At 40.0% G+C, this 25,959-nt stretch overlaps 1 protein-coding gene across 3 annotated transcripts in view; it reads right to left on the reverse strand.

Moving 5' to 3' along the window:
• Positions 1-25,959, reverse strand: part of LOC132817098 (myosin light chain kinase, smooth muscle-like) — a 429,362-nt gene that overhangs the window by 178,966 nt on the left and 224,437 nt on the right. For all 3 annotated transcript variants that reach the window (XM_060827247.1, XM_060827248.1, XM_060827250.1), the window contains one exon: positions 17,942-18,076. In XM_060827247.1, the coding sequence (XP_060683230.1) occupies positions 17,942-18,076 (135 nt within the window). The remainder of the gene's footprint in view (positions 1-17,941; positions 18,077-25,959) is intronic.

Consider the following 25,959-nt stretch of genomic DNA (forward strand, 5'->3'; position numbering starts at 1 on the left):
TACTGTTTATAAAGGGAAGTGGAAATGTGTAAGGCTTATGCATATAATGCACATATTGGGAGGTGCAGAAGAAGCAAGGTGGAATCTGGATGGGGAGGTCATGAAACTGAAAGGCAAGTGCACAGAATATGAAGAATGAGCATTACGAGGAACTAATCTTGGATGAAGTTGTATTTAAGAAAAAGATAGTGTTGTACCTGATATGCAGAAAGGAAAGTAAGGAAAGTTTGTTTGGAACTGAAGTAGAGATGTGGCAGCGTTCCCTTGTAACCTTAAGCTGAACGATGTGAAGGAGGTGAGAGAATGGTGGAGCGTGGTACTGGAGGTCTGAGAGATGTGTTGCCAGCTGCAATTTAGAGAGGTGCAGGGGTGAAGGCATGTACTTGCTGGTCTTGGCATCAATGCACCTTGTACATTGAGCCCAGATCTTGGGTGTGAAGCTAGTGGTACAAATTCCTCAGGCATTGTTTTGGGCCTGCTTCATGCTGATCATGAATATACTTTTGCTGCTGCTCAGGAACAACAGCTCCCCTCCTTGTGCACATTCCTCCAGTGCAGTCTACAGGGCAACATCAAAAACCTGGGAATGGCCCTCAACTCATAGCTGCATAAATGTGTTCTACAGTTTGGAAAGGAAAAATCCAAGTTAGCAAATTTAACCTTATATGCAGAAGTGTATTGTCACTTTAAGGAGGAGTTGCTTCAGACACTCCATGCATCCTGCTGGTAATCTGCCTGATTTCTGACCTAAATGGGAGGCAGGTCCATTTGCTGAATGGAAATGAGTTGTGGGAGATAACATTTCCTGTATGTTCCCCACGTTGCCTCAGATTGAACATTAGGCTTTCTTATCTTTCCAAATTTTCTTCCAGATTTCTTCCCCTGTCTCCCTAAGGTGCTAGGGAAATGAAGCAAGACATTTGTATCTAGACATTTTTTCTTGAACCCCATAATGTATACATTAAGAATTGAAATGTGAACTAAATGCTGAGAGAAAAGTAAATATCAACATGCAATATTTAGTTCATTAATGCCAATGAAACTGAGGGGTGAAAGTCAGCTGTTAATAGTTCAAGTCACAAAATTGCAAGATAGGCTTTTGATCTCATCTTTTGAGGATATTAACTGTGTGAGTTCCCTGTTACAGCGTCTGTATATTAAATGACTTCAATGTGTTGGCTTAAAAAATCTTTTTTGGCAACGAATCGCAGCTTCTGATCACACTCTCCCAATGTAGAAATGCTTCCTAACATCTGTATTGAATTAGCCTTTCGCAACCTTTGTCCTGTGCCCTTTTGTCCTGTTGTTCCACTATTTATGGAATGCCAACTCCTTTATAATGTCTTCTGGAATACCATTTTGAACAGCAAAACAAATAAAATGCTAAGCAACATAACCAGAACATGTAGGGAGGCAACAACCTAGTGGTATTGTTGCTGGCCTTGTAATCCAAAGACCCATGTCATGTTCTGGGGAACTGGGTTCGAATCCCACCATTGCAGATGGTGGAATTTTAATATAATTTTTTAAAAATCTGAAATTAAGAGTCTAATGAATTCAATGTTGATTGTCAGGGGGAAAATCTATCTGGTTCATTAATGCCATTTAGGGAGGGAAACTGCTATCCTTACCTGCTCTAGACAACATGAGATTTCAGACCCACCATGTAGTTGACACTTAACTCCCTACTGGGCAATTAGGGATGGTCATTAAATGCTGTCCTAGCATTTCATCCCGTGAATGAATGAAAAAAAAATTAGACCAAATGGTTGAGAAAATCAATCTCAAACTAAAAGTGACCAGTAATAGTAGACAAGTCTTGTTCATGGTGACACAAAAATATATTTGAATGCTGTAAAGATGATTATTCGATCTCCAATCTTAGTTCTAGAGTCATTGAGTTATACAGCATGGAAACAGACCCTTAGGTCCAACTAGTCTGTGCCAAACAGATATCCTAAACAGATCGAGTCCCATTTGGCAGCATTTGGCCCATACCTCTCTAAATGCTTCCTATTCATATATCTCTCCAAATGCCTTTTAAATATTGTAATTGTACCATATTCCACACCATCTCTTCTGGTAGCTCTTTCCATGCATGAACCACACTGCTTACTGAGAAAAAGTTGCCCTCAGGTCCCTTTTAAATTTTTCCCCTCACCTTAAACCTATGCCTTTTGATTCTGGACTTCCCTACTCTGGAGAAAAGACTTTCATAATTCACCCTATTCATGCCCCTCATGATTTTACAAGCTTCTATGAGGTCACCCTTCAGCCTTTGACACTCCAGGGAAAGATATTCCCAGTGTATTCAACCTCTCCCTAAAGCTCAAACCCTGCAATCTTGGCAACATCCTTGTAAATCTTAACTAAACCCATTCAAGTTTAACATCTTTCCTATAGCAGGTAGATCTGAACTGAACACTGTATTCTAAAAATGAACTCACCAATGTCCATACAGCTGCTAGATGATGTCCCAGTTCCTACACACATTGCACTGGCCAATGAAGGTAAGCATGCCAACGCTTTCTTCAGCACTCTGCCTACTTGCAACTCCACTTTCAAGAAACTGTGCAAAGGATTTTTTCAGAAACTATGTGGATCTTATAATCATTACAGAGAAATGTGACATTTGTTATGGCCCTCAGCCAGATTACCAAATTTATGTTATAACCTGACTAGGGACCAGTAACGTTTTTGTTAAGGTAGACAAAACGTTGCCTACCAGGCACATACTTAAACAATAACATCATGCAAATCCATGCTTTTTTAACAAACAAAAATAAACATTATTGTACAAATTTAGAACAATGCGATCAAATGTAAAAATAAGATTTATATTCTAATACCCAATACGAACATAAGGTAAACATGGATAATAGACATAATGTAATCAGATTCAAAAGGAATGCATCAAACTTCAAAAGTGGTCAAAACAAATCTCATGGATTTCAAAGAAACCCCCAGAGGTTGACGAAATTGTAGGTTTTATTAAAACTTTAGATGGAATTTCTTCACTTTTGAAATCCTAATTTTGGAGCTCTCACATAAACCACTCCAGCAAGGATAATCTCGATGATTGCTCACATCCATATCTTTTCCTGGGACTGCACTTCCTTAGATTTCCTGCATTCCCCTACCAAACTAGCCATTGAGTAACTCATACCATTCTGAATTATGAAACGCTAGAGAAAGTTAGACTTTTAGATTTGAGTGATGTTACTGAGGTATTTAAGAAAGTAAATGGCATGAAGAAGGTAAACCCTAAATATTATCTCAGCCTACACAGGTCCCCAGAGGGAAAATGAAATTTAAAAATAAGAATAGGACATGATCCCTTTGGATGTACTATCCTGAAGCATATTAAATGAGTCAGACTGTATGTGTTATTCACAAGATTTATTGGTTTTTCCTTCTTGTTGATAAGAAGGCATACTTAGGATGAAAATTTCAAGGAACTCTTCCTAACACATAAATTGATACATAGAATAGATGCTGAAATAAAATCATGAAGTCTGCTTCACTCCTACGTCACAGTAGCCAGATCCATCTGCATTTTCCCATGTGTCACCTGACCAACTATTATTACAAACTACTTTTATCTGTTCTCCCAGTAATTGGAGTCAACTTATTCGACCAGACAAGTCACCCCAAACATTTTTTCTTGCTACCTGATATGATTTGGACATCATGATGAAAATATTCAATTCGAGCAATGGAAGAGTGATGGTGCATAATGATTACCTGTCCTAAGGATATATTGATTGCTAGCCTTTTCCACAAATATTCCTGTATGATAAAATGCTTAAATACACACAGTGTATGTATGATAATAAATGATATAATTTTGACAATATCCCAATTTAAACTCCCAAGTTTTCATTTAACACATTAACTGTCTCCCGTTTGCTTGCGTGGCAAATAAATAAGAATTTTAGATTTTAACTTGCTCTTTTTGTTGTTATAAATTTGGAAAAGATGTACCCTCATATGATCTATGCCCTCCTTCTACTTTCCTCTTGACCTCCTTTATCTTTGGACTTGCCTTGGTTCAATCTGATTCTTCAACTAAACTTCTCTCCTTTCTTGACAAAATTTGTGAATTGAATTTTAACACCCCCAACTGTTTTCAGTAGAAACCCAAAAGGGTTAGTTAAAATGGCAGGGAGGTATTCCTTATCTATTGATTTCCCACCATAAAGTAGCCATGCTGAAGCTTTTAAATTTCAAGCTGTGAGAGGACCAATCCAAAATTGTCTGACTTCTTCTCATGAACATGTAGCTCAAGACCTGATCATCTCTGTACATGAGAAAGTTTTAGGGTTTTGGATATAACAACAATAACTTGTATTTATGTGATACTTTTAAGGCAATAAAATATCCCAAGGCACTTTGCAGGAGCCATATCACACAAAATTTGACAACAAGGCAATTACTGAAGTATTAGGTTGGGTGGTCAAAAAGTTAGGTTTTAAGGAGAGACAACAAGGGAAAAAGGTAAAGGAGCCAAGAGGTTCAGGACTGGAACACCAGAGGTGGTTCAAGGGCTAACCACTAATACTGGCATTATTATAATTCAAGAGAAAAGAGTTGAAGGAGCACTGATATTTCAGACGCTTGTAGGGTCAAAAAGGGGTTATGGAGATAGCAACTAGTGAGGCCATGGAGGGATTTGAAAATAGTAGGAGATTTTTAAAATTGACCCATTGACATACTGTGAGCAAATGAAGATCATCGAGCACTGGGGTGATGAGTGAACAGGGCATGGTATAAGGTAAATCCACAAAAACAAGTTAAAAAAAATCTTTTGTTATACAATATTAGGAGCAGGTATATTCCAATGGACTCCTTGAATCTGCCTTCATTTTCCCTCACTGTGGGCAGCACGGTGGCACAGCAGTTAGCACTGCTGCCTCACAGCGCCAGAGAACCGGGTTCAATTCCTGCCTCAGGTGACTGAATGCGTGGAGTTTGCACATCCTCCCCGTGTCTACTTGGGTTTCCTCCGGGTGCTCCGGTTTCCTCCCATAGTCCAAAAATGTGCAGGTTAGGTGAATTGGCCGTGCCAAATTGCCTGTAGTGTTAGGTGAAGGGTACATATAGGGGAATGGATCTGGGTGGTTTGCGCTTCAGTGGGTCGGTGTGGACTTGTTGGGCTGAAGGGCCTGTTTCCACACTGCAAGTAATCCAAGTCTAAAAAAAAAGTAATCCTCGTGACCACCATCACCCCTGCCCCCTCTCCCTTTAAAACCTGCCGCCTTTAAAACTATCTGGGCCCTGTGCTCCTGCTTTCAGATGTCTTTGCCACTTATCAGATCACATTCCTACCAGGTGCTTAAACTGTTACTTTAGTATTTCTGATCTCTGTTTTAATTTCTGTTTGTTTCTGTTGTCTTTGCAAGTAGCTATGTTCTTTTGAAGCATCTCCCATATAATGTTTTTCAAGAACTTCCCTTTATTATTGAAAGGTTCATTTTTCAATGGTAGATTCCAGTATACATTACCAAACGTAGCCCGTATAATGAGTCATAATCCTTGTGTTTGCTTCAATTAATACCGATAAGGGTTTTAACTTTATGGACACAATTCCAGTCACAGCTGACCATATCAGACTTTGGATGCCCTGAAAAACTGAAACATCTGGTGGTGGTGGGCGAAACTAAAAGGCCGTAACAAATAGATTTGAAATCTTTTTGGACCCAGAGAGACCACACCACAGTAGAGGATGGCATATTATTATGGGGAGTAAAACTGATTGTCCTGAGTAAAGGTCAACATCAGATACTGGCTGAACTCCACCAGCACCATCCAGAGATTTCCGAAATGAAGATGTTGGCGAGATGTTATGTCTGTTGGCCATGATTGGGTGCAGACATAGCCAAGTCAGTGGGGCAGTGCTCAGAGTGGCAACAAAGACAAAAATTACTGGCAGTAGAAAAACTGCATGCATCTTTTGCAATACACAGACACTGGAAGCGGATAACAGGCCATTGTTTACCAGCAGGGAATTTGCATATTTCCTAAAGTCAAATGGCATTCGACATATAGGGTCAGTTCCATACCATCCATCATCCAATTGTCTGGCAGAAAGCACAGGCCAAAATTTGAAGGCAGGCCAATCTTTGAAAAAAGGTTTAAAGAAACAGTCGACAGCTTCACTAGATACCAAACTGTCCTAGTTCCTATTTGATGATAGGACAACCTCTCATGCAATGACAGGGATAGCTCCAGCAGAATTGCAACTGTGGAGAAGACCCTGCATCAGGTTAAACCTGATCTTCCTGGTCCTGGTGAGGGAGGTTGAGGTGGTATCAGGAACACCAATGTCGGATACAAGACTGCTAAGCGAGAGAGACAGTTTACTTTGGGGATGAGGTTGGGAATGGTCCTGCATGGGTAACAGGTATGGTCAGTGCAAGGTCAGGTCCAGTGATGTATACAGTTCAGGTAGGTGTGACAGTCCTGAACAAGCACGTGGACTATACGAAAACTGCCCACTCACAAACGGTGTGGGAGCAAATTATGCCTGGCTCCTCGACAGCCTTTCTAACTGTTCTGGAACCCATGATTTGCAGATGCCGGTGTTGGACTGGGGTGTACAAAGTTAAAAATCGCACAACACAAGATTACAGTCCAACAGGTTTATTTGGAAGCACTAGCTTTCAAAGTGCTGCTCCTTCTTCAGGTGGTTGTGGAGAATAAGACCATAAGACACAGAATTTATAGGAAAAGTTTACAATATGATGTAATTTAAATTATGCATTAAAAAACACCTGGATTGTTTGTTAAGTCTCTCACCGTTTAGAATGAACATGTTGGTTTCAGTTCTTTCATATGTAAATCACAGAACTTTTTTAGAAGTTACATTTTCAAGTGAACTTTAACAATTGGAGTCATGACAGCCCAGATAATGCATTGAAGGTGTGACCTGTCCTGTGTGAGACTGTGTGTCACAATCATCAGACTGATTCTAATCTAAAAAACGAATTTACAGAATCTTACATGGATTCATGCAATTTTTAAGCAAAATAAAATGTAATGTGATGACTGTTCCGCTTCCTCGGTAGGCTCACTGGGATCACTGCTGTCATTTTGAAAGAATTTCCGGACTCTCATTCGTCTGATGAATTCCTCTGGGTCTGCTGCAAAAACCATGAGCTCCTACAGACCCATACACTCATGCAGACCCTCTGTCATACACTCCCACAGACACACATGCACCCGCACCCTCTTACAGACTTATACCCCTTTTCACTCACACTCACACATGCACACACTCTCTCACAGACACTCATAGCCCCCACGCACCCCACCCCCACCCTCATCTCATACGTGCACATGCACATATACACATATTAGTTTGTGGGATGAATTTGTATTTGCAGAATTATATTTTATTTTGCTAAAAAAACTGCATGAATCCATGTGAGATTCTATAAATCCATTTTTTAGATTAGAATCAGCCTGACCATTGTGGCACAGACAGCCTCACACAGGGCAGCTCACACCTTCAATGCATTATCTGGGCTGTCATGACTCCAACTGTTAAAGTTCACGTGAGAATGTAACTTTTAAAAAAGTTCTGGGATTTACATATGAAAGAACTGAAACCAACATGCTCATTCTAAAAGATGAGAGACTTAACAAACAATCCAGATCTTTTTCAATATATAATTTCAGTTACATCACACTGTAAACTTTTCCTATAAATTCTGTGTCTTATGATCTTATACTCCACAACCACCTGATGAAGAAGCAGCCCTCCGAAAGCTAGTGCTTTTAAATAAACCTGTTGGACTATAACCTGGTTTTGTGTGATTTTTAACGTTCTGGAACCCGTGAGTTCTCTCTCTGTCAAGTGTTGAAGATACCTCAGAATCTGAGATGGACATACTAGATGTTGCCACCTTGATGCCTTTGCCACTTGAAGAGGAGAATGAATTTCCTCCCAAATGCTCCGGAAGCAAGAGGTGAGCTACAGTGTGTTACACGCTGCTTGTATCAGAGGCAGAGTTGGATGAACCTGACCCGGTCCTAAAATGCCTCAGGAAGATTGACAATAAAAAAGAAATGGTTTATGCCCTCGGACTCAGAAGAGGAGCACTGTAGTGATTGCAATGAGGTCAGCCAGGTGGACCTCATAGAATATATACTATAAAAAGTATCCTTAAATAATTCTGAATAGCTCTATTAAATCTACCCTCTGGTGCACAATCCCAGTTTCTCTCAGACTCGAAATATTAACACTGTTTCTCTCTCCACAGATGTTGCCAGACTTGCTGAGTTTCTCCAGCACTTTTTGTTTAAATCCCAGTTTGATAAACCAAGACTCCCTGGTACATGTTCAGATTCCAGTAAATCTCTTCTGCATCCCTGCCAAGGCACTGATAACTGTTCTAAAGTGGGGTGCCTGGAATTGGAAAAAATACTCTAGCTGCAGCCAAATCAATTATTTATACAGTTTTTGCATAACTTCTTTGCTTTTGTGCTCTATGTCTCTAACGATAAAGCCAGGATTTCATTTTTGTTCATCCACTTTGTCCGACCAATTTCCAGAATTTAAGATTTGTTGACACCCATCCTTCACTGTTCCTTTATGGTTGTGCCATTTTTTTTACATTGACTATAGTTGCAATCAATTATTCAGTAGCTGGAGACGAGTTAAGACAACTGAATTAACATCAAAAGTTTTATATCACTTGTATCAAATTCCAAACACAACATTTTCAAGCTGTGTGCACTGAGCCAGAAAAGAAAAGTGCTGGAACCTGCCTTTCCCTTTTTCAGAATTTACAAGAATTTGACTCCAGGGTATAGCTTATGGAAATCTTCAGTTCAAGTCTCACAAATCAGTGCTTCATGAAACAACAACTTGTTTTTATACTGCTGTTAACATGTGAAGTGCCAGAGGGCATTTTACTATGGTACTGGCAAACAAAATTTGATACAGAGCCACAAAAGAAGATATTACTGCAGATGATGTAAAGACAGGTTTTTTTTAAGGAGTACCCTAAAGAAATAAAGGGAGGGAGTGATGGTTAGTGGAAAATGTGGTGCTATTCCACTTAATAACTTTACAGCTTTCTCTATTCCACACTAAGTTCAACAATTTAAGAGCATGAATTCTGTCCTCCATTCTGATTACCACCTTTCTCCCCAATTCCCCATGTCTCATTTGCTGTCAGCAGAGCTGACCTATTTTCTGCTTCATGGCATTGACATAAACTCTTCATTTCTATCATTTCTCTATGAGATATTTTTAATCAAAATGTTTAAGTTTGCTATGATAAGGTAAAGCGGGTGGCAACTGAACCTAGAACTTCTGGCTTTGAGGTAAGGGCACTACCATTGAACCATAAGAACCCTCTTCTCTCCTACCATTAGTGTGCCCATTGCCTTTTGCTCTGTCACACTTTTACAATTACATCTTGCCCCTCCTCAGCCCTTTTCTACACCATAATACCCATTACTTTTCCAGACCTCTTTAGTTCTGAAGAGGCCATATTGAACTCCAAACATTAAGTGTTTGTCTTTCCATGGATACTGCCAAATCTGTGGAGAATCTTTTGCATTTTTGGTTCTTCCAAGAGCTACTGAATGGATGTTGCAAACCAGTCTATTACGCTTCACGGCATGATCAGATATATAAAGACAGCGCGCATTGAATACAAAGAAGGTGCTCTCAGTTATATGGGTTTGCGAGAGATTTTCAAAACACATCCTTCATCTAAAGGTAGTCATAGAATGAATTGCAAGCTTTTAGCATCTCTACTAAACGAGAAGAAACTAGCAAGGATGCCTCCAACAAAACAAAGATATCAACTTCACCTCATGAGGTTTGATCACAAATCAGTAAGTATGCAGGGAAAACAGCATGGGACTTACCACAGAGCAATGGTCTACAGCCCTTACTCACCATGATATTGGGTTTTACACTCAAAATCCACATCATACACTCAATCCATTGAGGCCCAGTGGCCAGCAAATCACAACTAGCAGAGCCAGATGTGACAGAAGCAGATAAAAGACAAGGGGTATCTCAATATCTGTCAGTTGAAGACTTATATTGAAGACTGACCAGACCAAAGTGCCACCAGGTTGGGCATGAAAACATACTTGGAGCAACAACAATACTTTATCATTGTGGATGACACACAAGTACATTTCAGTTTCACTTAGAGTCATAGAGTTATTCAGCATAGAAACAGACCCTTCTGTCCAACTCATCCATGCTGACCAGATATCTTAAATTAATTTAGTCCCATTTGCCAGTATATCCATCTAAACTCTTTCTATTCATATACCCATTCTAATGCCTTTTAAATTTTGTAATTGCATCAGCCTCTACTTTTTCCTATGGCAACTCGTTCCATACATGTATCAGCCTCTACATGAAAATGGTGCCCCTCAAGTCCCTTTTAAATCTTTCCCCTCTCACTACAAACCTATGCCCTCTAGCTTTGAATTCTTCCACCATGGGAAAAAGACCTTTACGATTCATTCTAACCATGCTCTGCATGATTTTATAAACCTCCATAAGGTCACCAGGTAAAAAGGCCCCAACCCATCCAGCCTCTCCCCACAGCTCAAACCCTCCAATCTTAGCAGCATCCCTGTAAATGTTTTCTGAACTCAAGTTGAACAACATCCTTCCTGTGGAAGGGCAATCAGAGCTGGAAGTTTTTGTTGCAAACGTTTCGTCCCCTGGCTAGGAGACATCATCAGTGCTTTGGAGCCTCCTGCGAAGCGCTTTGCAGGAGGCTCCAGAGCACTGATGATGTCTCCTAGCCAGGGGACGAAACGTTTGCAACAAAAACTTCCAGCTCGGCGAACAGAACCACTACAACAAGCACCCGAGCTACAAATCTTTGCACAAACTTTGGGCAATCAGAATTGAATGCAGTGTTCTAAATGTGGCCTCACCAATGTCCTGTGCAGTCGCAACATGATATCCCAACTCCTATACTCAGTGCACTGTTGAATTAAGGCAAACATGCCAAATGCCTTCTTCACCACCCTGCCGACCTGCAACTCTACATTCAAGGAACAATACATCTGCACCTCTCAGTGTCTTTATTCGGCAACACTCCCCAGGCCCTACCTTTAATTGTATAAGCTCTGCCTTGAATTGCCTTATTGAAATACCAGATCTCACATTTATCTAAATTAAACTCCATCTGCCACTCCATTGCCCACTGCCCCATCTGATCCAGCTCCCATTGTCCGCTGAGATAACTTTCTTTGCTGTCCACTACACCACCAATTTTAGTGTTATCTGCAAACTAATGAACTATATCTCCTGTATTCACATCCAAATCATTTAAACAAGTGATGAAAAGCAGCGGACACAGCACCAATCCTTGCAGCACATCAGTGGTCACAGGCCTCCAGTACAAGAAATAACCCTCCACCACCTCTCTTGGTTTCCTACCTTCAAGCCAATTTTGTGTCCAATTGGATAGCTCCCCCTGGATTAAATGTGATCTAACCTTGCTAACCAATTTACCATGCAGACCCTTGTCGAATGTCTTACTGAAATCTACAGATATGAAGTCTACTGCTATGCCTTCATCCATCTTCGTTGTCACTTCTTCAAAAACACAATCCAGTTAGTGAGAGATGACTTCCCATGCAATAAGCAATGCTGACTATCCCTAATGAGTCCCTCCCTTTCCAAATGCATGCAAATCTTGTCCCTCAGAATCCTTTCCAACAATTTATCCACCACTGACATCAGGCTCACTAGTTTATAGTTGCCTGGCTTTTCCTTACCACCTTTCCTAAATAATTTCTTTATTCTGGTAATGATTCATCACAATAATGAACTGCAGCACCAACAATAATGTACAGTGGAAACTGAATCATTACATGAACAAGATTACTTCAGTATTAGGTGGCACTGAGAGATGGAATGAAACGTGTGCAAAGCAAGGTGATTGGCAGGAATGACTGTCTACCAAACCTATCTTGATACTCATGATGCCTGGAATATGATAACTACACGCTCTCCACTCCGCCTATAAAGAGAAATACACATGTGCAGACCTGTACGTGTGCTTTTCCCAATTAATTCGTCTCCCAGGACAGGCAGAAGAGTTTCCCTGCAACAATACAGGGAAAAAAAAACTCGGAAACATTTGTCTCTGACTACTCCAGGTAATTAGAATGTTGCAGTGATCACATGGATGTTGTCAACAATTACCTGTTGATCCACTTGCCTTCCTATGCTGTGATCACTATCCAGCCTGTTGTGAGTGCCCTCTTATGGCCTGACAGTTAGCACTCTCCACACCAGAGTGAAAACATATTCCTTTGGCTGGGACTTTCTTGTTCTCTCAACCTCCCAAGAAGACATCTGTCAGGTTAAATCTTAAGTTTGCGCAATGCTTACAATGGCTGGGGGACAAGATTGCAAGCTGCTTCAGGTCATACCACTTTCTTTGGCTGAATACAACTTCCATAACTGATTGTGACGTTACAGCAGTCTGGAATCTCTGGACTGAATACAGCATTGGGCTCTCCCGGCCAACACTGCTTAGACACAATGTCAGAATCAACTAACCCCATTGTGATAAGAGAAATATTTACCTCATCCTCAGCTCTTATTTTATTCACTTTCAGCCAAAAGTGAAGCCTTCACTAGTCATTACCCTGTTTCTTTGTTCAGTTTAAAGACCCCTGTCCCCAAACATACCCTTTGTGCCTTCTATTTCATTGAGGTACTGTGTGGTCTCACTAAGCTGCACCAAAGTGAACATAACATGCAAACTGTTCAAATATTCTCACCTTCAACTGCAACACTTCCAAAACAAACATTCTTCACTTTTTAATTTGTCTCCTCACTTCAGGTTCCTCTCCATCCCTGAGGATGATGATGCTTTTTAGCCTGGCACTGGACAGGCAACACTTCTGCTCTTGACTGCAGAGAGTAATGCAATCATAGAAGATAGGAGTAGGAGTAGGCCATTCAACCCCTTGTGCCTGCTCCACCATTCATTGTGATCATGGCTGATCATCCAATTCAATACCGTAACTCCCTGCACCCCCAAACCCCATCATATCTTTTGATTCCTTTAGCCACAAGAGCTATATTTAACTCCTTCTTGAAAATACACAATGTTTCGGCCTTAGCCACTTTCTATAGTAGCACATCCCACAGGATAACCACTCTCTGGGTGAAGAAATATTTTTTCATCTCAGTCCTAAAAGGTTTACCCCTTAGCTTTAAACTATGAACCTTAATTCTGGACTCCAACACTATCAGAAACATTCTTCCTCAAGTAACCTGTCTAGTCCTGTTAGAATTTTATTCTCTAAACTCCATTGAATATAACCCAAACTCATACAATCGCTCCTCATACGTCAGTCCTGCATTCCCAGGAATCAATCTGGTAAGCCTTCGCTGCCCTCCGTCTATAGCAAAACATCCTTCCTTAAAGGAGGAGACCAAAACAATGCACAATAGTTCAGGTGTAGCCTCTCCACGGCCCTGTATAATGCAGCAAGACATCCTTGTTCAATACCTTTGTTTCCAACTGCACTGTCCCAAACTACTACAACAACCCTTGATACAACTTGCACTTGAAGGTCCCCTTATACTCCAGTGCTATGGTCACTTTGTTCATTCATCTTGCATTTCTTGGCTATACAAGCTGCAAGAACCTCAAAGCATTGGACAAAAGCTGAAGGTTCCAAACTCCAATCCTACATTTTGCTCTTTGTCCTTAGTACATCCTTATGGCTCAGTACCAAATTTTGTTTCATAATGCCCAATGCTCAGTCGGACATTTTATGCATGAAAGGTGCTATAAAATGTCAACTTGTTTAATAGTCAGACGGATGGCTAAAGTGATTGGACATATTGTTGATTTGTGCTCAGATTACAGTTTAGAACATGGAAAAAGCAAAGGCTGCTGTCCATTACCCCTTCACCAACCTTGAACACGTATAAGAAAGATATGTTTGCACCAGAGAGGGCGCAGCAGGGATTTACCAGGATGTAGTCTGGGCCAGAGTATTTCATCCATGAAGAGAGACTGGGCAGGCTGGGACAGTTCTTCCTGGAGCAGAGAAAGCCAATGGGGCAGCTGATTGAAGTGTACAAAGTTCTGAGGGGTACAGAGGGAGGGAGAAACTATTCCCCTCCATGGAAGGGTCAATTTACAGAGTAATTAGGGGATATGTTATGGCCAGAAACCTCAAGACATTTAAGAACTATTCAGCTGAACACTTGAAACACGAAAGAATATCAGGATCTGAGCCAAATGCTGGAAAATGGGATGAGAATAGACGGATGATTCACGGCCAGCACAAAGACAATGAACCAAAGGATCACTAAGTGTACTGTACAAACTTTATAATTAAATAACCCATCTCTTCAAAATGACAGCTTGTTTCCTTAAAATAGTGACCTGTTCCTTTGGGACTCAGCCTGTCTCTTTAGGACCGTGGCCTATCCATTTTGAACATAAGATCAAGGAGCAGAAGTAAACCATTTAGCTCCTTGAGCCTGCTTCACCATTTAATATGATCATGGGTGATCTCAACTCGACCTCAACACTCCATAATTCTTCAACCCCTTACTAATTAAAATTCTTTTTATCTCCGCCTTAAATTTATTCAATGTCCCAGCATCCACAACACTCTGGAGGAGTGAATTCTACAGATTCATGACCCTTTGAGAGAAATGATTTCTCCACATCTCTGTTTAAAATTTGCTAGCCCTTACCCTAAGACTATAACCTCTCATTGTAGATTGTTCAACATGTGGAAACACCTTTTCTACATCTACTTTGTCAATTTCCTTTAGCATCTTTTATACTCCAATTCTTCTAAACTCGAGTGAGTACAGGCCTGAACTGTCAATCTTTCTTCATAAGACAAACCCCTCATCTTTGGAATTAATCTAGTGTACTTCCACTGAAGTGTCTCCAATTTCTCCAACTACATCCCTCTTCAAAGAAGGGGAGCAAACTTGTATACAATACTCCAGATTTGGTCTCACTAATACCTTGCACAGTTGCAGTAAGACTTCTACACTTTTATACTCTATTTATTTTGCAAAAGATGCTAAATTTCCATTTGTCTTTCTTATTACCTGTTGCACTAGCATTCTAGTTTTCTGCAATTCATGCACAAGGACACCCAGATCCCTTTGCACTGAAGCAATCTGAGGTTTCTCTCTATTTTGGTGATAAATTGCCTTTCTATTCCCCTGACCAAACGGATAACCTCATATATGGACGCACCATCAAACTTCATTTCTATTTCTTCATTGTAACATACTTTCCCATTTATTTTATTGTCATCTGTAAATTTGGCTACAGTCAATTTTTAACACTGCATCCAAGTCATTAATATAGTGTGTGAATAGTTGGGACCCAAGGATCAAACCCTGTGACCCACCACTTACTACTTGCCAACCAGTAAAGGTCCCATGTATCCTGACGTTTTGCTTTCATGAAGATGTCATAGGACTGCTACACAGGAACACTTTGTCAGCAGGTGGCGGCCTGAAATCTCCAATGACTTTAAGGATCTCATCACCAACTGCAAGAGCTGCACTATCTGCAGACCACAGCAATAAGAATTATTAATACCCACCACCTTCCTCCCTGTATCATGGGAATATATGGCCACAGTTCTACTTATATTCGATGGAAGGTCTGAGATCATCACACTGATTATTAAGCCCAATGGATAGAGGTTAAGCAGCTTCATAGCACAGCTACAGATGCAGTTATCAGAGTCGTGTATGAAATATTTGCAACACATGGTATCCCTGATGAGCTGGTTCGGATAATGTGCCATGGTTTGCTGATGGGCGCTTCTGCTAATTTGCTGCCAGTTCTGTACTGAAATATCACAAGCTCTACAACATGGCCACAATCAAATAGGGAAGTCAAGCACAGGGTCAGGACTATTAACTCACTCAGAGATAATGCTTCACCCAAAATAATGAGACCAAACATCTGGTCATCTCAAAGTTTATATAACATTGTAAATCACATAAGCTGTGACTAGTTGCTAACATGTAATGGACTGTATCTTGTTAACATCAAGAGACTCTTTAGTTAGCCTAGGAAATGAGTTTTCTCTACCACACTTTAACAGGATAGTAATTGCAACTTTCATCATATGATGTAGTGAGCTGGCATGACCACATAACTTGCATGAATTTTAAAAATCCAAACATATAAAAGTTCTGAAATACGTATGTTGTATTCAACAACGCACAAAAATTTTGGTTTAGAAAGGAATTCCAATCATTTCTAATGTACAATACTTCCTGAGGAAAAGAGTTCAATTGAATTCAAGAATCGTAGCATCATTTTCAGCTCCCTTCTTCTGATCTTTAATTGATTCTATGATTTGCTCAAAATAATTAACCTCTAATTGTCCTCAAGAAGACACAGCAAGAGAGACCTGGTAGCCTTAGGGAAATACAACTAAACATACTTGCACTTCAATAATAGAATAATAACTTCTGTGTAACATGGGATAATATTCCTGCCCTAATTAAAGCGTTAATCCCTTGACTACCTATAAATAACACCAAGTAAGATTAATTTGAAATGGTCATACACTTGAATACATGGTATAGGGAATTTAGGAAGAATACATCCTACTCAATTTGAGGTTTATTATCATAAGCCAGAAAAGAACAACAATGTTTTATAAATATAAATATTGCTAAACATTGGGTATGGCTATATTAATGGTGTTACAGGTTACATTTAATTCTGAATTTAAAAAGGCCGATTTTTGACTTGTGTGCTGGAAGAGCAGAAGTATCGAATAATAGTCTGGAGACTCCTTCTGGCATTGTTTTAGAACTGCACCTGAACAACAGATGAAATTCTACACTAACTTCAAACCTTATGAAAATCCATTGATACTGCTATTGTAGGTAAGGATTTAAAAATCAGAGGATATTACTTTTAATAAAATAAAGTGGAATAAGTCATTTAACTATCCACTTGAACTTCCTGAATGGAAATCTCAGTCTATGGAACATTGAAAAGCTTCAGGGCAAAGCTAAAGAATGTGATGTTAAGATTGTAGCTAGATTTAAAAGGAACAATTATGACAATTACTTCTGAGTTGGTGTATGGAAGGAAAAAGAATGGCTCATCAGTGTAAGGCTATGAATTTGGTGAAAAACTATCAATGTGTAATATGAATGGTTCTTATACAAAATAACTATGACTTGGTACCTAGGAATACACATGATAGAAATCATTTTATTTGTATATCTTAATTTTCTAAATGTAATAAATTTTCCAAGGTTAACCATTAATGCCCCAATTACAGATTTTGAGAAATAAGTTTCTTCTTCACCAGAACAAGTATCTCCACAGCAATCAAAGAAGGTAGAAAAATGGTATGTAACACCCATATTATGAATTAGTATTTTTGACACGCAACTTACAGATTTCATGAGAACACTCCCATATATTAAATCACCTGGAATTATTTTTGGCAGCTTCATTGATACTAATTTTGGAGCAATTTTGTGTTGCAAATATTGGCACAGTGTTGCAGTTATCCAACCATTACAAGTATGACTTTAGAAAATCAGCTGGCAACTACTTGCCAGTTTGTTATGATAATGTTTGGGAGAAGATTTGTAGCTCGGGTGCTCGTTGTTGTGGATCTGTTCGCCGAGCTGGGAATTTGTGTTGCAGACATTTCGTCCCCTGTTATGATAATGTCTGACACAAGTAAAATTATTTTAGTACAATAAATACCCATATGCATACATTTCAATGACTTAATTGATTCACAGAAATATATTAGCAGCTTTATACAAAGAACCTTACAAATCATAAGCTACCTAAGTACATATTAATTTTGAACATTGCAGATTGGCTATTATTAATTGACTAATGCTTGAACTATATACTCCTTATGAATCCCCATCAGGAGATGCTTTTCTCACCATTCACAAGCCAGGTAATCCGAGGCTGAGGTTTGCCGTCCACTGAGCACTGCAGAACAAAATCCTCACCCTCGCTCACTCTGCATTCCTTCAATACGTTAGTGAAAAATGGTGGTACCTCCTCTTCCTTGGAGCCTTAAATCGATTAATCAAAAACAGCCCATCATAATTTGTACATAGATTATTTACATTTGCTTGCTTTGGATGTATAATTTAGCATTCCTACAATTATTCCAGAAATAATTTACTTGGTTAACACTTCTCACTTTAATAAAGTATTGGGATAGGAATCATTGTAATACTGCAGGAAGTAATGTCCAAGTTGCCTCATTTCAGCTAGTTGACAGCTTCCTGAATTCAAACAATACAATTAAAATCTTGAACTTAAAGTGGAATACAAATATACTAAGTTTAATTAATTTGTCAGATACAACGTTTTTTTTCTCAAAGCAGAAGCATTAACTAACTTATTTTAAACAGCCTGTCTCAGCTGAAGCAAGCATTCATGTAGATATATCTCACAGCATTAATTTAAAGGACCAAACAAGTTGTCTGCCAGTCAAGTTAATTTGGGAAATATGAAATCATATAACTATGCTGTAAAATCAGGAAACCTTGTCTATAGCTGATAAATTATTGTTGTCAACATTATTGCATGAACAGATTTGCCCAGATGTTATTTTAATGCAGGGTTTAACTGAATTATCACCAAAACATCTACAAATATAGTAAACATGGTAGAGTCATGTGATCACATCAATATTCATCAAGAAATGTGACCAACAGGGATTTCTTTGTTTATATTTTTGTCTGTCTGAACTGTAATTGTTCCACTAATGAGTAACTTTGTTCAAAACTTACGCATCAAAATTAGTAGACTAATGCAGTTCTGGTGCGGCTGAAGTTATGAAAGCATTTGGAAAAACAGCCAACAAACAATGAACTGAATGCTTGTTTCCACTAATATTGCCATACAATTTAACAATCATCACAATAAATAATTTATCCTGAAAGGCACACATTTTAACTGAAGTGAGAGCATGAGATAACCAGTAATATAAGTATTTATTAACACATATTTGCTGTAGTAATAGCCTTTATTCCTCAGAGCTACTAGTAGGCTGAAAGATCTATGAAACCAAAACAATAATTTGAAGGGAAAATACTCAGAATTAGTATGCACATGAAATTACCTCATTTTACCTCAAAGATGAATATGCAGCTCAGCTTTAACAGGCTGCTGCTCTACTAATTGCTATCTATAAAATCCACAATTAACCACCAAGCATTGACCATTCTATATTAATTACTGCATTGTAAATTATAAGGGAGGAAATGAGGACTGCAGATGCTGGAGATCAGAGTTGAGAGTGTGTGGCTGTGAAAACACAGCAGGTCAGGCAGCATCCGAGGAGCAGGAGAATCGACATTTCGGGCATAAGCCCTTCATTATTCCTGATGAAGGGCTTATGCCCAAAATGTCGATTCTCCTGTTCCTTGGATGCTGCCTGATTTGTTGTCCTTTCCCAGAAACACATTCTCGACTTATAATTTACAATAATTGTTCATGACAGGTCAACATTGTAAAATATAGCATTGCTGTAAAGGCAAAGTTTCATGAAAATGTTTTAGCTGCCGTTAGGGTAATGGGATGATGACTCTTAAAGAGTACACAGAATATTTATTTAAACAGTCCTTTTAGTATTGAATAGCAAGGACAGAATGTGATCAGGTTGTCCAGGTAGCACTTTACTGAAGAGACAATTTGTATGTAAATCTACTGCAAAGTGCACAAGGGAAGACATTAAGGACCAACCTTGTCAGGGTCAGGAGAAGGACCAGCAGTCTCACAGACACCAGAAGGAAAATGTAGGTCTCCCCTGTCAATTCTCTTCCCCAATTATGACACCTTGCGAGACAGTCCTGACTACAGTACTCTCCAGTCATCTGGGTCTTGGCAGGCTGTTTCTGTGCCTCGTGGTTTTTCATCACTTCCTAGCAGGTGAAAATTGACTGGAAATGTTTAATTGAGGCTAATCAGCTAAATAGTCTGAGCCTCAATCCTGGAGAAACAGACTGAAATTCTACCTCCACAACCAAGGTACAACCAAAACTAAAGTTTGGACGAAAGTGTTACTCACAAGGATTTTGCAGGTTTGCCTGAACTGAGTTGGTAATAGGAGCTGAAGACTGACCCCTGAATCGGAAGCGCGGAGTTATTGCTGGAGCAGCTGCTGACTGGAGGCAGGCCTGTCACTGCCAGAAACAGTCTGGAGGCTACCTCATCAGATGCCTGATGCTAGATAGTCTGTTTGAAAGCCCTACCTTTGTGCCCTGGATATAGTTTCAATAACAGCAACAAAACTATAAATAGCTCCGTAGCCCTCATCCTTACACACCGTCAAACTCCTAATGCCCCATTAATGCTAACACATGCCTTCGCATGTCCCACTAACCCCAGATGGTCCCTCACACCCTGTATGTCAACTGATGCTCTTCCAACACACTCATGGGTCCTCAAACCCTCCATATCAACCTATATTCCTCTATCCACCTCATGTGCGCTTATACCTCTATGCCTACCTACACCCCTCTATCAAGCATTCTTAACCCTTACATCTTATAAATGAATTTGTCCAATATCTACAACGGGCAGGCCCAGGAACCATGATGAGATGAAATAAAGTATCGGCCCAAATATCCGTTGCAGACTACAGTTTTAAAAAACACGCAATGTCAAAACTTTAATTCCTTTAAGTACTTCATTCTTTATATCAACATGCCTTTGTCTTAACAGTTCCACATGAAAGATAGTTGATCACCTTAAGACACTTGGAGGAGGTAATAAAACTGAACTTACAGAAGCAACCTCTGCCCCTCACTCTGTGGAAGCAGTCAAGCAGCACTAATTTTCACGAGAAAAAACAGTGAAAGAGAAAGCAACTGCAGGTTGGATGTTTATGTTCTAAAACTTTAAAAGGCAGAAACGTAAATGATGACAGCTTTAAGACTGAATACAGCTTATCCACTTTACCTGAATATTCATACCTACTCTGAATAAATCCAAATATTTACCTGACCTATTCCAAAGGGCCCCTGCCCTCTCTCTGAAAGTAGTGTTTTACCTCTCCAAAAGCAACATTACTTTTCCAAATAACTTCTGGCAGCTTTGCTTCGAATGTCAAATACCCGCAAATTGTGCTTTGGAAACCTCAATAATAAAAGTTTTTCTGTTTGAAAACATATGAAGCTGCCTCCATGAATCATGGCTATACATATTACAAGTCACTCCTGATTTCTCCCCTACTCCACTCCTTCGCCACCCCCCCCCCATCCTAACTCAATGACAAAATGGTGGTTCAGTGGCAGAACCTTTGGAATTGGGGTTCGAATGCTATTCTGGCTAAGGCACAGCACCATTCCATCTCTGTGAAAATTCAGGCCATTGAAAATTGAAGTGCAGAAGAAGGGCCATTCATCAAATGGAGTTGTGTTGGCAGAAATGGAATTGTGCAGCTTAATCCCAATTTCCAGCTTCTGTTGCATAGCCGTGTAGGATGTAACACTACATGTGCATATCTATGGGTAGTGATTGTAGTGAGGTCAGCCAGGCAGACATAATTGAATATGGGTTCCCTGATTGGGGCTGTTAAACCAGTCCAATTTGGGAGCTCTGGCTGACAGATAAAATAGGACAGTTAGAGGTTCTATTCACTTTGAGAGCTGGCTCTGAGGAAACTGGACCAATGTCAAGCTCTCTCCGCATGTAAATAAGGGTGACTTGGTGACAGGATATCAGACTCTGTGGAGTTATTTCACTATGTATTTATTAATAAGATGAGATTGCCTATATTGCTACATTGATATGAATTTGGGGTCAAAGTTATTTGCATCTGTCCAATTTTACACGTTAGTTTTGCACTTTGAACCAAACTGCTTTTTTAATATTTTCACACGCATTATCAGTTAAGATCATAAGATATAAGAGCAGTTAGGCCATTTGGCCTATCAGGTCAGCTCTGTCATTCGATCATGGCTGATATGTTTCTCAACTCCACTCTGCTGCCTTCTCCCCCTTGTTCTCCTTCCTAATCATAATCTATCCATCTCCATCTTAAATACACTCAATAACTTGGCCTTCACAGCCATCTGTGGCAATGAGTTATACAGATTCACCATCATCTGGCTGAAGAAATTTCTCCTAATCTCAGTTTTCTAGGGTTATCCTTTCACTCTGAGGCTGTGCCCTTGGGTCCTAATCTCTACTCCTTGTGGAAACATCTTCTCCATGTCCATTCTATCCAGACCTCTCAGTATTCTGCAAGTTTCAATCTGATCCCCCCATATCCTTCTAATCTTCTGTGAATTCAGACCCAGAATCCTCAACTGCTCCTTTATCTGCGGAATCATTCTTGTAAACATCCCCTCCAAGACCAGCACATCCTTGACGTCCAAAACTGCTCACAATATTCCAAATGCAATCTGACCAGAGTCTTATACAATCTCAGCAGGACATACCTACTCTTGTATTCTAGCCTTCTTGAAATGAATGTAAACAGTGCATTTGCCTTCTTCACTGCCAATGAACATGCATCTTAACCTTAAGAAAATCCTGAATTAGGTCTCCTATGTCCTTTCGTGCTTCAGAATCTTAAGCCTTTCCCTATTTAGAAAACAATTTACATCTCTATTCTTCCCCAAAATGCATAGCCTCACACTTTTCCACATTGTATTCCATCAGGCCAGTGCAGGCCATTCACAATCCCCTTGTTTACATACGCTGCCAATGAGCTGCCAAAGGAAGTGATGGAGGCAGGCACAATTACCACATTTATAAGGCACCTATGGATATATGCATAGGAAGTGTTTAGAAGGATATGGGCCAAATGCTGGCAAATGGGACTAGGTCTGATTGAGACATCTGTTTGGCATGGATGAGTTGGACCGAAAGGTCAGTTTCTGTACTGTCTCACCCTATGACTCTCTCTCTTTCTCTGGGCTCCACCTACCCATCCTCATACCTTTTCCCCTTTCTCTCAACTTTGACTTCAACATAAATACCACTTTTCCCTAGCTGCTAACAGTTCTGGTTAAGAATCACCGGACTCAAAAAGTTAACAGTGATTTTCCCCCACATGCTGAAGACCTGCTGAGTTTCACCAGCGATTTTGGCTTTTGCTTCTGATCTCCAGCATCCACAATTCTTTGTTTTATTTCCCTTCTTCTTAGTGACAGACATTACACTCACCTCTACCCCCTACTCTCTGTTCCACTGTAAAGACTGATGCAAAATACCTATTCAGTTTCTTCATTTCTTTATTCCCTATTACTTCCCCTCCAGCCTCATTTTCCAGTAGTGCAGTATTCACTCTGGCCTCTCTCTCTTATTTTAAAAAAAACCTCTTGCAACCTTCTTTTATATTACTAGTTACCTTATCTCCACCTTCCTTGGGATGAATTTCTGCTGTGCCTCCCAAATGATCCTCAGAAACACCGAACCTTGCTCCTTCACTGTCTTCCCTGCTAGGCTCCCTTTCAAATCAATTCTGGCCAGCTCTTCCCTCATGTCGTTGTAGTTACCTTTACTCAATTGTAATACAATTACATCTGAGGGAGAGCTTACCAATTAGATACAAAATTGGCTTGATGGTAGGAGACAGAGTGGTGGTGGAGAGTTGTTTTGCAGACTGGAGGTCTGTGCCCAGCAATGTCCCTCAGGGATCAGTGCTGAGTCTACTGTTACTTGTAATTTATAGAAGTGATTTGAATGAGAATTTAAAAGCATGGTTAGTAAGGTTGCAGATGGTTCTAAAATTGTGGTATAGTAGATGGTGAAGAAGATTTTCTACAATTACAAAGGGATCTTGATTAATCAGGCCAATTGATTGAGGAGTGACAGATGGAGTTTAATTGTGCTAAATGTGAGGTGTTGCATTTTGGTAATGTGAACAAGGGCAGTTGGGGAGTATTGTGAATAAAGATGCCTCGGAGTTCAGTTACATAGTTGCTTTAAATTTCCATTACAGGTAGGCAGAGTGGCAATGAAAGCATTTGGCATGCTTGCCTTCTTTGCTCAGACCATTGAAGAAAGGAATTAGGACATCATGTTGCAGTTGTACAGGATGTTGGTGAGGCCACTTTTGTCATACTGTGCACAGTTCGGGTAGGTGTGCCATGGGAAGGATATTATTAAATTGAAGAGAGTGCAGAAAAGACTTACAAGGATGTAGCCGAGACTAGAGGATTTGAATTATAAGGAGAAGCTGGATAGGCTAAGACTTTTTCATTCAAAGTTTGTGCGAAGATTTGTAGCTCGGGTGCTTGTTGTAGGGGTTCTGTTCGCCGAGCTGGAAGTTTTAGTTGCAAACGTTTCGTCCCCTGGCTAGGAGACATCATCAGTGCTGTGGAGCCTCCTGCAAAGCGCTTCTTTGATGTTTCTTCCGGTATTTATAGTGGTCTGTCCTTGCCGCTTCCGGGTGTCAGTTTCAGCTGTCCGCTGTAGTGGTTGGTATATTGGGTCCAGGTCGATGTGTTTGTTGATGGAGTTTGTGGATGAATGCCATGCCTCTAGGAATTCCCTGGCTGTTCTCTGTCTGGCTTGCCCTATGATAGTAGTGTTTTCCCAGTTGAATTCATACTATCATAGGGCAAGCCAGACAGAGAACAGCCAGGGAATTCCTAGAGGCATGGCATTCATCCACAAACTCCATCAACAAACACATCGACCTGGACCCAATATACCAACCACTACAGCGGACAGCTGAAACTGACACCCGGAAGCGGCAAGGACAGACCACTATAAATACCGGAAGAAACATCAAAGAAGCGCTTCGCAGGAGGCTCCACAGCACTGATGATGTCTCCTAGCCAGGGGACGAAACGTTTGCAACTAAAGCTTCCAGCTCGGCGAACAGAACCACTACAACTTTTTTCATTGGAACATGTGAGGTTGAGGAGTAACCTTTTAAGATTTATAAAATCATAAGGAGCATAGATAAGTGAATAGCAAAAGTATTTTTTTCTAGGGTAGGAGAGTTCAAAACTGGAAGGCATAAAGTTAAGGTGAGAGAAGAAAGATTTAAAAGGGACCTGAGGGAAAATGATGACATGGTAGATGCAGGTACAGTTGGAGCATTTAAAAGACACTTGGGCAAATACATGAACAAGAAAGGTTTAGAGGGACATTAGCCAAACACAGGAAAATGGGACCAGTTTAGATTGGGAAACTTGGCTTGGACAAGTTGGACCGAAGGGTCTGTTTCAATGTTGTACAATTCTATGACTCTATGATTCAAGCCTCTCCCTCTCAAACTGCAGGGTGATTCTGTCATATTATGGCCACTGCCCCCTATGGGTTCCTTCACCTTAAGCTCCCCAATCAGGATTGTCTCATTGAACATCATTAAATCCATAACTGCCTGTTCCCTCACGGGCTCTACCACAAGCTGCTCTAAAAAAAACTCAAAGACGTTTCACAAATTCCTTTTCTTAGCATCTGCTACCAACCTGATTTTCCCAATCCACCCGTACACTGAAGTCTCCCATGAATATTATAGGTGAGTCTTTCTTACATTCCTTTTTGATCTCCTGATTTGTTTCCTGCCCACATCCTGACTAATGCTAAGGGACCTACACACAACTCTCATGAGGAGCACTTTTCCTTTGCAGTTCCTCAACACTATCCACACGGATTCTATGCCTTCCACCCAACATCGCTTCTTGCCATCAATTTAATTTAATTTCTTCCTGTCAAGCCAAGTAAGGTGGGATCAAGTAAAATGTAGGCAAGACTAAGTAAAGATGGCATGCCTCTTTCTGAACTGAGCATACATTAGTAAAATAGTTGGATTTTTTACGACAATCTAAAAGTAGTTGGGGTAATTTTCTGGTACAAGGTACAAAAATCCTCTCAATAGATTTTGCAATCTAACATGATGGGATCTGATTACATGACCTAATATATGAATGTAAGAATACTATTCCAATATCACACAAACCTATTTCTAATTCTTCCTGTA

This window comes from Hemiscyllium ocellatum, chromosome 7 (assembly GCF_020745735.1).
Source record: "Hemiscyllium ocellatum isolate sHemOce1 chromosome 7, sHemOce1.pat.X.cur, whole genome shotgun sequence".
Lineage (NCBI taxonomy): Eukaryota > Metazoa > Chordata > Chondrichthyes > Orectolobiformes > Hemiscylliidae > Hemiscyllium > Hemiscyllium ocellatum.